General features: G+C 37.4%; 1 protein-coding gene across 2 annotated transcripts in view; it reads left to right on the top strand.

Moving 5' to 3' along the window:
- POT1 (protection of telomeres 1) overlaps positions 1-8789 on the top strand; it is a 133429-nt gene extending 124640 nt beyond the window's left edge. The window contains exons 20-21 of one of the 2 annotated variants that reach the window (XM_064289756.1): positions 7850-7967; positions 8521-8789. In XM_064289756.1, coding sequence (XP_064145826.1) covers positions 7850-7935 — 86 coding nt within the window. In that variant the 3' untranslated portion in view covers positions 7936-7967; positions 8521-8789. Of the gene's footprint in view, positions 1-2; positions 4818-7849; positions 7968-8520 lie in introns of those variants that run through there. The other variant, XM_064289757.1, reaches the window with a different exon arrangement.
- Positions 8790-15736: the final 6947 nt, after the last annotated feature.

Raw genomic sequence — 15736 nt, forward strand, 5'->3', positions numbered from 1 at the left:
AGTTTCGAAGAAGAAAGATTCCCTTCAGCACCCAGTGTGTATCCCATGGAAAAGTATGTGACTGCCTTACCCTTACCGTGAACCTGGAGCATTAAGAGAGTTCAACAACTAGACTGCAGTTTATTGTGCTTAGATTGGAGCCCTGTTGCCTATGTTTGGCAGACTTATAACTTAGGTAGCTCAGCTGTATTCTTGTAGAGTCTCCACTTATTTCCAAAGCCTGGTTCTCAGACTGAGTTGATGGATCATTAAAATCAAAATGCCCAATGTTAGCTGCTGCCTGCTGGTTTCTTGCCATGTTTTTTGCTTGTTTGTTTTTCCCCTTAGTTACAGTTTCCAAACAAATACAGAAAAATGTATTGAGTGCAGTGAGATGAGAATAATAGTATTTGGGACATGTATTATTTCCTAATCAGTGGAGAAGTAGTTGCCTGGCTTTCTAATTTACAGACTCCAAGTCTCATGGCAGGAGACGCATCCAGTGTGTTAGAGGGAGGAAGGAAGTATTCTGGCCTTCTGAGCCAGAGTTTGTTCTGTTTCATAGTGAAGCATGGGTTAACTACTAATTATAATTTTCCATTGAACTCTTAAGTCCTATTTTTAGTGCAGTTTCCTCCCATTTTCTAGCAATAGGTTATCCATAAATCTTACTTTCTTTTGAGTTTTTTTGTTTACCTTTTTTTCTTATGTTTTCATACATATGTTAACAGGAAGTTGAGAGAGGGTATGCTGTGGAATTTTTGGAAATTCCAATTCCACCTTAAAACAGAATTATTTAGTATGTTGTTGTTGTTCAGTGCCATTGAGTTGATTCCGACTCATAGTGAAGCAATGTACAACAGAACGAAACACTGCCCAGTCCTGTGCCATCCTCAAGATCATTGTTATGCTTGAGCCCATTGTGGCAGTCACTGTGTTAATCCATCTCATTGAGGGTCTTCCTCTTTTTTTTGCTGACCCTCTACTTTACCATGCATGATGTCCTTCACCTGGGACTGGTCCCTCCTGATAATGTGTCCAAAATACGTGTGATGAAATCTCATTATCCTTGCTTCTAAGGAGCATTCTGGCTATTATCTAGAGTATGTTTTTTAAAATTTTCTTAGATACTCTATAGCCAGTAGTATTCAGAGATTGCCCTTCTTTTGAGTCTTTGGCTAATATTTCATGCTACAAAATAATTTTGTGGGTCCGATATCCGGATCTGTAAAATAGTATTCTCCCTCCCAATTGCCCGGGAGAAGTTTATCTGTCTAGATCTGGTATTTGCCAGTGGATGTGATATGGGGATTTCTCTTAACCTCTTTTATTGTCAGTGAGGATACTGGTAGACTCTCCCTTTCAAATTTAAAATGATATAAATTTAAGAAAGGATATGTGCAGCCTCTTCTTGTATTGCCAGTCTCTGCAGCATTTTTTTTTTTTTTAAGACTTGACTGGATGGTCTCTTATTGCCCCTTCATTGTTCTGTATGAGGAAGAGAATGCATATCTTGGAAAATTTTAGGCAATTACTCTTTATCTAGATGCACTAATGAAAAATGCACTGCGTCCAGGCGCTTTCTGTGGCCACTGTCAATTATAGTGCTCTATTTGAAGGAACTTTGACAGCAGTGGGTTTGGTGGGTGATACATGCCAAGGAAACCCTGGTGGCGTAGTGGTTAAGAGCCACAGCTGCTAACCAAAAGGTCAGCGGTTCGAATCCGCCAGGTGCTCCTTGGAAACCCTATGGGGCAGTTCTACTGTATCCTATAGAGTTGCTATGAGTTGGAATCAACTTGATGGCAACGGGCTTGGTTTTTTTTTTTTCCATACATGCAAAGGTCCAGTGCATCATTTCTTTTTACCTCTGGTCCTGTCACACACTGGGAGTTGTGTCCAAGAGAATATAGAAGGACATGTTGATGGAACAGAAGAAGCTGAACATACCTCTGTCTGCATTAGAAAACAGTCTCCACACAACAGGGCACGGGCTGCTCACTTTCCTAATCGGTGTAGATCCTGTGCCTTAGCTAGTTGCAGGCCACAGGAACTGGCCAAATCTTTGGCCGCCCACTTCCCAGCTGGCCCTTCAGTTTCATCTCAGAAGTGAAAGCATGAATTGGCCACTACTTGTGACTCTCAGTCCAGCCAGTTCTCTTCTACACTTACCAGAAGCTTTCCTTGGTCTCTGGAAAAAAGCTACATTCTTCTGGTTATTTTTAATATTGTTTGAAATGTTGACCTTCTTGGATTTCATCAAGTTTTGTTTTTGTCTACCATATTTTTTTTTTATAATAAAAGTAATTGATACTTGTAAGATTTTGAAACAACATAGAGTCTGTAAAGCTGATCTCACTGTTGCTGTAACCAGTATCCCAGTACATAACATTTTTTAAAATAGCATCATGCTTATAGTTCTGCAACTTTTGTCACTTTATATAATGGACTTTTTTGTTCCACGTTGTTACACAGAGAGGGAGAAACTCATTGTTTCTAAGCAATCAGCATAAGTAACTTTTTAGTTATGGGTATTCTCCAAATAGTGGTTTTTTTTTTTTTAAGATGTTCTATTTCTTATTGTGTGCCAATTTTGGAATTTTACGTTTCTACATTTTTTTACATGAGTGTATCCATGTTACCTATTTTACTGAAATTATTATCTTACAGTTATCCATGATATTATTTTATTATTTATTTCTTAATCTGTATTTTGTCTGGTGTCATTTACCCTTTAAATAAACCTAGAGACGCTGGGACCTGGTTTCTCCATATCTCCTGGAGGTTTTCAGGTGATCAGATTCTTAGAGGACTGCCCAGACTTCTAGAAGCCTGGGAGGTCAGTATACAGATTAGGACTTTGCCTTGACATAGTTGTCTTAAAATATTCTTTCATGCTTTGAAGAACTCATTTTGAAGAGTATAATGTTAATATAGGAAAGTAGAGCACCTGTCTGTGATGCTTTTCATTAGAGAATTCGGGCTGTCTGAAAGGAAGGCTGTGATCAATCACGCTGACGTCCTGAAACTTCATTTTAGGGGAAATAAAAAATGTCTCTTCCCGTGCTGGCCCCTCACGATCTCCGGATGGTGTCAAACCACCTGCCATTCCAGGAAAAGCATCCTAGTCAGCTAGTAAAATCTGGGCATGAAGATTTTCCTTTTCCCTCTGGTACTTGGAAATAGTATCAGAACTTACCACGTAGGAACTTACCCAGGTGCCTCAGGTATGTGAGACTGTGCTGGCAGGCAGGAAACGAATCAGTAGAACTATGTATTATTTTTCCCTGCAGTATTGTGATTTAAGCCATTAGGAAATTCAAGATTGGAGAGGGTTTCAAAGTGATGATCATTTTACGTGGAGATGAACATCTCTTCCATTCAGGATACATTCGATGGGTTGAGAAATGTTAGTTATCAATTACAGTGATACAAGGATAATGCATCAGTGTGTATGGGCGCAGTCCCTTAGATGCGGCACTTGGTGAAATGTGGATAGTTCAGACTCCTATGCTATTTTTAGACTATAGTAACATCTTAATGTCTGTGTTTTTTCTCATTGAAATCTAGGCCACAAAGTCACATTGGTATGTGTGTGCGCGTGCGTGTTCACTGTTATTCTCTGTCCTGAGTGTGCTTTGCAGGATACAGTATTGGAGTTTACCTGACCACCTAGTCAACAACCTCCAAATAAAGAAATTTACAACTCGTGTGAGAAGTTTCTTTTTAAAAGCTTGGAGCATGTATTAGCTTACAACTTTAACCCTTCTATTATTTCTTAATAAAATATTCCATCAAACATTGTTGCCGTTTCTAAGCAGATACTTTTTTGTATACAATTCTGAAGCTGCAGTATGTGCCACCTTTCGTTTCTCTATACCTTCAGAATGATTTTTCCCTTCTTTGAAATACAAACTCCCAGGTAAAGCCAATTTGTCTCCACATGTAACTGCTCAGCAGACTTGTGTCTTCCATTGGAGGGCAAAGTCCTTTTAGAATTTAAAATCTCTGGTCAAGTTTAGCTACCTCTGAAGTGACTTTCTGTCACATGTTCATCCACAAATAGTAATACAGCCAAGGAGCCCTGGTGGTGCAGTGGTTATGCACTTAGCTGCTGACCAAAAGGTCAGCTGTTTGAATCTACCAGTCTCTCCACAGGAGAAAGTTGTGGCAGTATGCTTCCATGAAGATGACAGCCTTGGAAATCCTGTGGGGCAGTTTTTCTTTGTCCTGTAGGGTCGCTGTGAGTCAGAGTTGACTCGATGGCGCACAACAAGTACAACCAGACTTGCGTAGCACTATAGAAAAGTCGACATTTAAAAGTCAAAATTACAAACCTCTGGAGTCAGATGAAAATACAGCTTGCAGTAGATAGGCATGGTTGTGGTTTCATTTGGTTGAATAGACAATCCTATGTGCTTATTCCCCTTTAAAGAAGGTCCTAGAAAAATACACTTAAATTTGGAATTGTTAATAAATATTTCTGCATAATGATCAAAGCTTAAATGGATGTTAAGATAAAGAATAAAAAGTACAAAAAGGTATTTAAAAGTCAACTCATACATTTATGTTAATTCATTATTCATACTTTTTCTGTATCCAGAAAGGATTTGACGTGGCCAGCAATAAAAGACAGACATGGGACACAACCTTTAGAAATAGGTAAAAAAAAAAAAAAAAAAGCCCTATGGAGCACAGTTCCCTGACTCATACAGAGTCACCACATTGTTGGAGTTACCTCGACCGTAACTGGTAGCTATGAATGTACTCATGAATCTTAAAAAAAAAAAAAAAAATTAAGTGACCAAAAATCTTGCAGTTGAAAATAACCTTTAGTACTGTTGTCTGATAGCACTCAATAAAAATTTGTTGAAATGAAGAAAAATAATATGAAAAAAAGAAATAGGGCAAGAAATCAAGAACCAGATAAAGAGAGGGGAGCGTTAAAACAATCCAAAGACCCTAACCTAAGGGATGTCCAGGTTTTGAACAAAAGCGAACACGCTTGACCGTCAAAATGCAACAGGTTGCATGGTTCTTATTTTTAAAAAGCTACCACATAGTATGATCAGGATATATAAACTTTTATCTCAATATTAAGAGTAACAAGTGTGGATTTCTATATTAAGCACAGAGAACAACATAATGATTTATGTAATTAATAGTAGTTATTTTGTTATTTTTGTTTAGAAATGTAGACACTTAACCCCAATGGTAGGTAAGCTCTAAAGATGGAAGAAATAGGGTAATTTTCCACAGGCTGTCTGCCATTTGGCTATTTGAGGCACTTTGGTTTTCATTGCTAGTGATTTTTTATTTAATGATCAGTGTAAACAGTCTCGAATATTCCTGCATATTCCAAAATTGTTAGCAGCATTAATGTATCAGATTACAACAGGAAAATGGCAAATATTTTTTCTGGTATGAAAATACATATATAGTCTTTTTGAAGTATGCACCATAGGGTTTTCAGTGACTGAGTTTTCAGAAGTAGGTTGTCAAGCCTTTCTTTGGAGGTTTAAAGTGATTTTAGAGCAGTGGTTTCCTGGACCCAGACCTTTGCACTTAAAAATAAAACCTAAGTAATTTTGATCAGATTGAACAAAGATTTCATGGATTTGAAGTTGAGTTAATTGCATCCCCCAGGTGATTCCTTCTGCAGGTAAGAAGTTGAGAACCAGTATTTGAGAAATTATTTAGAGCATGGGGTCTGTATTTGATTGCTTCAAACATTAATTTTACCTGCCTGTTGTTAAAGTACTTTGATGTAGAGTCTGGACCAGTGAGTGATTCTTAACCCTGGTTTCATAATCACCTGGTGAGAGAGCTTCAAAAGAATCAGGTCCTGGGACCTCACCCTGTGCTGTAGCTCCAGTCTGTGTGATTCAGCCTCTGGCTGCACTTCTAACTAGCTGTTTGACCTTAGGCAACTTACTGACCTTTCTTTCAAAGTTGGAATGATAATAGTACCCACCTCAGAAGACCATTGAACCCAAACCCACTGCCGTCAAGTCGATTCCAACTCATAGCGACCCTATAGGACAGAGTAGAACTGCCCCGTAGAGTTTCCAAGGAGTGCCTAGTGGATTTGAACTGCTGACCTTTTGGTTAGCAGCCGTAGCAGTTAACCACTGTGCCACCAGGGTTTCCTCAGAAGACCGTTGGAGAGGATTAAATGAGATAATGTACGTAAATTGCTTAGAACAACCTGGTGCTTCATAATGGATTAGATATTACCAATCTTTGATGCAGACACTAATCACACTCATTGTTTCTATTTTAAAAAGTTTTCAAATTTATTTTCCTAATTTGCTGACTTCCTGAGCATCCTAGCAAGCCCTGTTGCAGTGATGACAAAGGGAAATAACGATACACTGAGGTCATTTCAGCCCCAATCTAGTGAAAGTACTACAAAAATGGGAATAGAATGGAGTAATGTCGTATGACCAATTGACCAGGAATCCCCTCCAAAAATGGTTATCTAGGACAGTTGTGTGATTTCAAACCCTGTTTTCTCACTATTTCATTCTTACTGGGAAAAATACAGAGAAATAAACTCAAGAAAAACAGCACTTGGTATAGAGTAGGGGAAATTTTTTTTTTTTTTTTTTTTTTAATAATGGTGTAGCTTGACTAAGTGATGGGAGGAGAAATCTGAAAATAACACAGTGCAAGCACTAAGCATGAAAAACTTTTTTTTTCTGGTTAGAAAACAGAAGGAAGAAAAAGTAATGTAAATTTGATGGGAAAAGTTTGCAATGTAGTCACTTTGTAAAGCCTTTTAATTTTTTCATTTGATTCATTTAAAACAAATACAAGTAAAGCCATGGATTTCCCAATGTTTTTATCACTCAAAATATTTTAATAATTCTCTGACGAGCCATTAGTTGTTCTCAGAGAGTCATCGGGGCATTTTTTTTCCCTGGTATTTGGTAGGCTCTAATATTGGAATGGATTTATATTACTGAATGTACCTGTCTCTTTTTGTTACAATAGAGATTTAAACAAACAATAATGATGGAAAACACTACCAGTGTTGGGTCCCTTGGTTTTAGTTAAATCTAAAGGTAAATCAAAATGCATTTTTTTATGCTAGGGTATTTGGTGAGATTTTTTAATGTTTATTTTATGGTTCCACAGACCATAACTGACACCTATTTGAAAGCATTAAATTTGCAAAATTACTTTCTGTCTTAAGGTCACGAAAGGGGCATATGACACATTGTAATTTATCTGCCTCAGAAAATAAGATTTGGCTCTTATAGAGTGGACACATAATTTAGGTACTTAAAATTTGATGAAACCTGGCTTCAAATTTTCCTCAGTCCTTGAGACCAGAAAAATTAGATGGTGCCCAGCCACAACCGATGACTGCCCTGACAGGGAAGACAACAGAGAACCTCTGAGGGAGCAGGAGAGCAGTGGGATGCAGACCCCAAATTCTCATTAAAAAAACAGACTTAATGGTCAGATTAGAACTAGAAGGACACCAGAGGCCATGGTCCGCAGACCTTCTACTAGCCCAAGACAGGAACCATTCCCAAAGCCAACTCTTCAGACAGGGATTGGATTGGAATATGGGATGGAACATGATACTGGTGAAGAACGAGCTTCTTGGATCAAGTAGACACAGAGACTATGTTGGCGTCTCCTGTCTGGAGGGGAGATGAGAGGGCAGAGGGGGCCAGAAGCTGCCCGAGTGGACACGAGGAGAGAGAGTGGAGGGAAGGACTGTGCTATCTCATTAGGGGGAGAGCAATTAGGAGTGTATAGCAAGGTATACGTACATTTTTGTATGAGAGACTGACCTGATTTGTAAACTTTCACTTAAAGTGCAATAAAAATTAATTTCAATTTTTTTTTTCCTCAGTCTTTATAGCACTGCACTTGTTTTCCCTAAGACCACCAGTGATAAAACAGACCTTTCAGAATGAGACCACATCCACAGCATCTTGATGGAAGAGGTTAAACCACAGGGCACAATTCAGGTATTTTCCCTTGTTAGGTAGGCATTGCCAGTGCTGCAAACACTTGCAGCATGATTTCTCCAGCTCCACTCTGAAGAGATGAGTGTTCTTTTAGAAAGTTAAGAAAGTCTAAGTCATACTTGGCTATCTACCAAAAATTCCTCTGGCAAAAGAACACCTACTGACAGGTTGAAACCTTCTTGGAAGGCCTTAAACCCTCATAAAATCCAAATGAACCAGAAAAGTGTAGTGCCTTAAGTTGTTAAAAGGAGTCCTAGTGGTGCAGTGGTTAAGTACTCAGCTTCTAACCAACAGTTCAGTGGTTTGAACCCACCAGCTGCTCCACAGACTCATAGCAACCCTATAGGACAGAGTAGAACTGTCCCGTTGGGTTTCCAAGGAGAACCTGGTGGATTCGAACTGCTGTTTGGCTAGCAGCCAACCTCAACACCTGGGCTCCTCCGTAAAGATTACAACCTTGAAAACCCCATGGGGCAGTTCTGCTCTGTCCTGTAGGGTTGCTGTGACTCAGAATCGACTGAACAACAATGGGTTCTGTTATGAACTATTTCAGATTACTGTAAAATCTTGAGTGACATCTTATTGGAAAAAGAGGACTGACTGCAGAGTTACCAAGTACCAGCGTGAGAGATCTGCATTGTACCGTTCAAGGGGACATTCTGGAGTGTTTGGAAGTAGAGGCAGAACTGGAAGATGAGATTGCTTACCCCAACCTTCACCTGCTGGGAGCCTGAAAACTTGAGATCCAGTCCCAGTCTTCACACTACCTCATGTGACTCAGCAACTCACTAACTCCTTTGGACACTTATCTATAAATAGACCATTTGTTTCCAAGTTTTCACCATCCAGGTTTCCACTGATTTGTTTGAAAGGTTTTACCTACAAAATTTCACTTATTAAATAAGAATTTGCTTTTCATTTTAATTTATGAAAAACAAGAAGAGTTTTTGGTCTGATCAGTATAACATGTGCTCTGAATTTACTTAGTTCATCTAATCCTAGACAAACACAAGGAATTAAAGGTTTCTCATATTTAATTGTTCAATTTTTAAAGTTTTTGGAAGTACTGAGAATAGTTCATTGTGGCATATATGATGTTAAAAAAAAAAAAAAAGTTGAGTTGATTCTGACTCATAGCAACCCTGTAGGACAGAATAGAACTGCCCCATGGAGTTTCCAAGGAGCATCTGGTGGATTCCAACTGCCAATCTTGTGGTTAGCAGCCGAGCTGTTAATGACTGCACCACCAGGGCGCCATATACGGTGTACCAGCCATTTTTTCTGTCTCTCAGGTTCTTTGGTAGTATACTTTTACCACTGAACATATTTGCTTCCCTCCAGTGGAGACTTGCATAATGGTGAAAGACAAAAGAAACGTTAGTTGAAGCAAATTAGTTGGGATATGAGGCTTGCAAATAAGGTGGTGGTGCAACCAGAAGTGTGATTGGGTGACAATTTTGTCTCTGTTGTCATTTGTACCCCTAGATATGCCTTGTAAGCATGTTTATGGTTTACTGTGTGATAGGGAGCCCTGGTGAGTTTGGTTTGGTTTTGTGTATGGGTGTGTGTTTGTCATATTTGGAAAACCAGCAGTTCCCCATGTAACCTAATGGAAGTCACCACGAAAAACATCAACCAAGGTTCAGGGGTACAGATGGGCGACTGCTAATTATGTGTTTGAGAACCCGTGAAGTACCAGATAATATTTCTCAAAATCCATATTACCCACCAAAAATTTAAACACACTCTGTGATTCAGCATGCTTCCATTAATGAAAACCCATGGTATTAAAAAAAAAAATTCAAAGCAGAAAATAATTGCACCTCGAAAATATTAAGAACACTACTTTATTCACTGCTTCTTTTAAAGCCCTCCAAGAGTTCAGAAATCCAGATTATAAACCAGTGAACTAAGTATCTCTCAGATCCCTTCCAGTCCTGACATTTCTGTGATTTTGTGATTCTTGGTTTCAATTTTTTCATGAAACACTGTTGTATCCAGCTATTCTTGACTGCCCTGAAATAGGGCTTACTTCTCCCCAGTAACAACATGTTTTACACAAGTAAAAGGCTTCATCTAATGAGCATTCTCAGTGGAAAGAGTGAAAAAAAAAAAAAAAAGATAAAAAACTAACTGTATTGTAGTCAGACTTTTCAGACATCAGGGCCAAACGGATCCTTAAATAGCCTAAAAGAAAAGTAAATAGAAACCTAAAGTGTTACCACCATCCAGAATCATCGCTGACCCTTATTCCTTTCAATTGTTCCTTTCCTTGTTGGGATTCTTTCCTCTCCTGAAATGAGAGTTCTTTGGCATCTGAAAGAAGTCTTTCAACCCCATCTTAAATAACTTTGGATTGTCCGTGTTCAAGTCAGTTTTTTGAGAAAGTGGTAAATTAATTGCTTAGCTCCTTCATCAGAATGGAGTTTTTAAGACTATTAAATTCAATCTGTAGCAAGTAGAACTAGTGTTCTAGCAAACCAAAGTGTAACCATTAATATCCTTTAAGTTCGCAGTTCGTTTAGGAAGTAGGTGATGTCTGTTAATGGAAAATTATGGACTTAAAGAAATAATAACATACATTTGAATAACCCTTCACAATTTATAAAACATGTAAGAGAGTTAGGGTTGGTGTTATTAATCTGCCCCAGCTTCCCTATGTCCCTCCTCCCACCCTGGAGCAGTTGGGAGGTGGGAGAAATGTAGGCTATAGTCTGAAACAGTTTTCCTAGTCAATTCTTAGAACACTCCTCCAACCCCTGCAGAAGCACTGATCTAAATATTCAGCCCAAAACTTCACCAGAAGCCACTATAAATTATATTATTACCTAAAATGACCTTGAAATGAGGGTTCATTCCACATTTATTTACTGCACTCCATTATGTGGAAAGAACTATGAAAGCCGCAATCTAGTATCAGACATGCCCATTTCCTTTCCCAAGAGTGAATCGGGAGACTGACACTTCAAACTGAAAGCACAAAGACAGATGGGAGAGTTAAAAATTTGGATGAAAATAAACAGCCCACAACAGTCAGTGCACAATCGACCTTTGTAACCTATACTCATTCACAACACAGATGTGAGCAAGAATCTGTGCGGTAAAAGAATCTATACATTAAAAGCCATCAATAATCATGATGACATAAATATTTAATATGAATTGGAATTGACTCAACAGCAATGGGTTTGGGTTTTTTGTTGTAAATATCTAAATCAGAGTTACCTAGGTGTTGTAAACAGTTTGCACTTGACAGGCTAACCTAAAGGCTGGCGGTTCAAATCCACCCAGCAGTACTGTGGAAGATAGGCCTGGTCATCTGCTTTCATTAAGATGATAGCAAAGAAAATGCCATTGAGCAGTTCCTCTCTGTAACACATAGGGTCTCCATGAGCCAGAATATACTTAACAACAATGGGTTTGGTTTGGTTTTTATTCCACTGAGGACTCCCAAACTTTTTCCACAGCGGTTGCATCATTTTACATCACCGCCAGTTTCTCCACATCCTCACCAACACTTGTTAGTTTTTTTTTCTCTCCTGCCTTTTTCTCTTTTTTACCCTTCCTCTTTTCCTTTTTTGTTATAGTCATCCCAGTGGGTGTGAAATGGTATCTTATTGTGATTTTGGTCCACAATTTCCTAATAACTAATGATGTTGAGCTGAGCACCTGCTCATGTGCTTATTGGCCATTTGTGTATCATCTTTGGAGAAATGCCTATTCAAGTTCTTTGCCCGTTTTAAATTAGGTTGTTTGTCTTTTTTTTTTGAGTTGTAAGGGTTCTTTATATATTCTGGTTACAAGACCTTCATCAGATATAAAAAAAAAAGATTTGCAAATATCTTGTCCTAATCTGTAGATTGTCTTTTAACTTTCTTGATAGTGTCTGATGTGTAAAAGTTTTTAATTTTTATGAAGTCCAAACTATTTTTAATCTCTCCTTTATCTCTCTCCTTTATCTTTTTTATCCACCCTCTTTATCAACCAAAATATTGATTAAATTACTGATCACCAAAAAAATTGGAATATAACAGCCTTCAAAGATCATGTTTTAGATGATTATTTAAAAACATAGGAATATTCCTATATATACTGTCCATGAAAAGAAAAGTAGAAATTTGTAATAGTCTGACCCCATTTCAATGTGTGTGTCTGTGCATTTATTCAACAAGCAAATGCCATCGAGCCCTTACTTTGTTCAGAGTAGTGTGATGAGAACTGGAGATGTAGCCATAGGCAAGAAATCCCTTCCCTCAAAGATCAAATGCACACCTACAGGTAGAATGAATCAGAAGGCCAACAGTGATTATCTCTGGCCGATGGAATGTTGGTGTCTCTTTATTTCCTTCTTTAAGCCTATCTAAACGTTCCGAATCCTATGAGAAGCCTATATTAGTTCATAGACAAAAGAGAAAATACAATTTTGTCACATAATTCACTTAGTGCATGAGTGACAAATCTACCATAATGAAAGTCTTCTTAAGCTGCTGCTTTTTCACAGCAATCTATTACATCATAGCATTTATAACAGTCTTCACAGCATGCTATTACTCTCCAGGATAATGAAGGAAACTAATAAAGATAGCATACTATTTTCTGGTATTTCCATTTTACAACTAAAAGAGACATTATTTTTAAAAATTTAGTTCAGTGTACCCCAGGAGATATTAATGCTTTTACTGTTCAGAATTTTTGTGAAAATTACTTAATTTAACATTGATTCCATGAAGTAGAACACTGTGTATGGTCTGTCATTTTCCATTTTGCTAAAAAATTCCATATGAAGATGTCACAAAAGTGTTTGAGCATCAATTATAATTATCCTTGGAAAAAACATCTTTTGGTTCCACTGGGTTTCTAGAAGAAATGCATAATTCAAGAAAACCACGGCTGATTTTAAGTAACTTAATGTAAAATAAATCTCCTACATTTTTCATAAGCTTTCACATTAATCAGAATTCATTATTTCTAATTTTTAATGTCCTTGGTGATGAGAAGGTTAATTTTTGTTAGGACTTTTTCGATGAATCATAGCTGAAGTTAATATTAAAATAGTTGGCAGATGCTTTATGCCTTTTTCAGTTGTGAATTAGGCAAGATTTTAACAATCAAATTTTTGCCATACCCTTAGATTTCAGAATTATGCTACAGAGAAAATAACACATATATGTGAAATAGACAGTGAAATTCAAACTCCTACTGGCAGTGGAGCCCTGGTGGCACAGTGATTAAGAGCTCAGCTGCCAGCCAGAATATCGACAGTTTGAATCCACCAGCTGCTCCTTGGAAACCCTATGGGGTAACTCTATTCTGCCCTATAGGGTTGCTGGGAGTCAGAATTCACTTGAGGGCAAGGGGTTTTGTTTGTTTGTTTTTACTGGCAATAGGCCACTTAAGACTTAGTCATAAAATTAAGGTAATAAATGTATGCCATTGTCTTCACTTTGGTGATTTTGAATATGATAGGCAAAAAAATAAGGAGCCCTGGTGGCACAGTGGTTAATCGCTCAGCTGCTAGCCAAGAGATTGACAGTTCAAACCTACCAGCTGCTCTGTGGGGGAAAAGACCAAGCAATCTGCTCCTGTAAAGATTAAAGCCTAGGTAACCCTATAGGGTCACCATGAGTTGGAATCAACTCAACAGCACACAATAGGCAGAAAATAATCATTCTGAGAGATCTTTTCTGAAATACTCAAATTTTTCTCTCATTCTTTGAGCAGATGTGGCTTGTATACTTTGGATTTGTTTATTTTTCCATCTGAAATTCATTAGAAATCATTTTCCAAAAGGAAAGGGGGTTGAATTTGAGGCTTGTGAAAGCTGAAGAAAATTACTGCACATGTTACAAAGATGTGGTTTTGACTTCAGCAGCCTGAAATACTGACTTCGTATGAGACACATAAGATTCGAGTCTGAATGTGAAGGAGAACGTCAGGATACTAACTAGTTTTTGTACAAAGCCACAGTCCATGCTTGTTTAGAATGCGGCTACTTTTGATCTCAAAGAAATCCTAGTAAAGGTATCAGAAGTAAAGTTCTGAGGATAAGTCTTGCATTAAATCCCAACCAAATTCTCCTTGTTCTTTTCCTTTCTTATCCTGATACGACAAATTGATGAAAAAACTTGTGTCTACTGGAAAGCCAATATTTGTCAAAAAATTTAACACCAGTAATGAATTCAGATGAGTTGAGGTGACCTTTGATCCCGTACTTTCAGTCTCTTCATTCAGATTTTCTTGGGCAGTGAAATTTACCAAATAGTTTACGTGGTTCATTTAGGAGGGTCTTTTGTTCATTCATTCAACATACATGTATTGAATACCTGCTATGTAACAATCATAATTCATAATCCACTATGACTATCAAGAACATATTAAACAACTACGTGTGTGTGTGTATGTGAGATTCTGAATAGGAAGGAAAATATCCATTAAACCAGGGCTGTTCTTGTAACTAGGAAAAGTCAGACAGATTCAAGTGTTTTATTGGTTCTGGCATTTGCTTGTCTACCACAAATGATTCCATGTCCCTGTGTGCACTTTTTTCAAGCTCAGGTATAAAAGCGTCATTTGCCTTCATTTGAAGCACTATTAACCACCTGTCTTCTCTTGTGAACGTTTATAAGAATTCATGAGAAAGCTTTGGGGAAAGTTTATTAGCTTTTGTGAATTTTCCGAATATTTGCCTTTTTAAAAATTAGTGAAAAGCCTTTTTATAAAGGTCAACAGAAAGCGTTTCTCAAGATTTTAGAAATCTCCATTTTCTGATTTCAGATGCGGATACACTTGGCCTTTAAATTTCATCCACGATTTAAATTGAAATAGTATGAAGATTATCTGTGATTTTATACCAAATACCAGATTTTCCTTTTTGTATTTGAATAAAGAAGCAAAGCAAACATTTTATAGATGTTGTACTTTTACATAAGAAATAAAAATTGTGTTAAGAGGTTTGATTTGTTTAGTACAGATTTCAATTGTATTTCAAATAAATAGAGGCAGCGACATTCTGATTTTGTTTGGTAGCTGTTGATTAGCTCTTCAATCATTCTTTATACAAGTTTTATCATCAGTGATAAGAATTTATTTTTAAGCCCTGATATCTCTGGTATGTCAGCCTCTTCTTCTATGACCTTTTCTTAGAAATGAGAGATTATTTGATTAAAATGAATCAAATGAAAATTCAGTGTGAGAAACTGCATTTGTATACTCTTATCAGATCCCTTTTCAGCCTTTAGGTGTGAAATTCCTCAGGTCTTTGACCTTGAAATATATGTTTGTAACAGAAGAAATTTTAGTAAAGAAAGAATTGAGAACATGTGCATTTTTTTACTTGCTTTCTCAGATTTATTATAAAGGAGAGAAAGATGTATGTGGTACAAAGGAGTGATCTCCACTTATCTCACAAATATAAAAAAAAAAAATGATGTCACTAAGACTCTGGGAACAATGGAGAGATTGAGATTTATGAATGTCTTTGGGTACCAAAATGATTTTGCAATGTCTTGGCTTCCTCACTGCTTTAGTAATACATTCTCCTTATTCTCCTTCACCTTTAGGTATTTGTAGATAGGTAGGGAGTTTGGAGAGAAAAAGTGGAAAGAGAAGTATAAATATCAGAGGATTTGTTCATTTGTTTGCCTTGAATGATTAGTTTCTCTTGTTAAAAGCAATGAAGAGTTTTAAGAAGAGTGGTAAAGTTGAAGCTACTGCTAAGTATCTTGATATTTTTCTCTAATTACTATTTGTGGCAAATAGTGTTAGTTGGC

Source organism: Loxodonta africana, chromosome 8 (assembly GCF_030014295.1).
Source record: "Loxodonta africana isolate mLoxAfr1 chromosome 8, mLoxAfr1.hap2, whole genome shotgun sequence".
Classification (NCBI taxonomy): domain Eukaryota; kingdom Metazoa; phylum Chordata; class Mammalia; order Proboscidea; family Elephantidae; genus Loxodonta; species Loxodonta africana.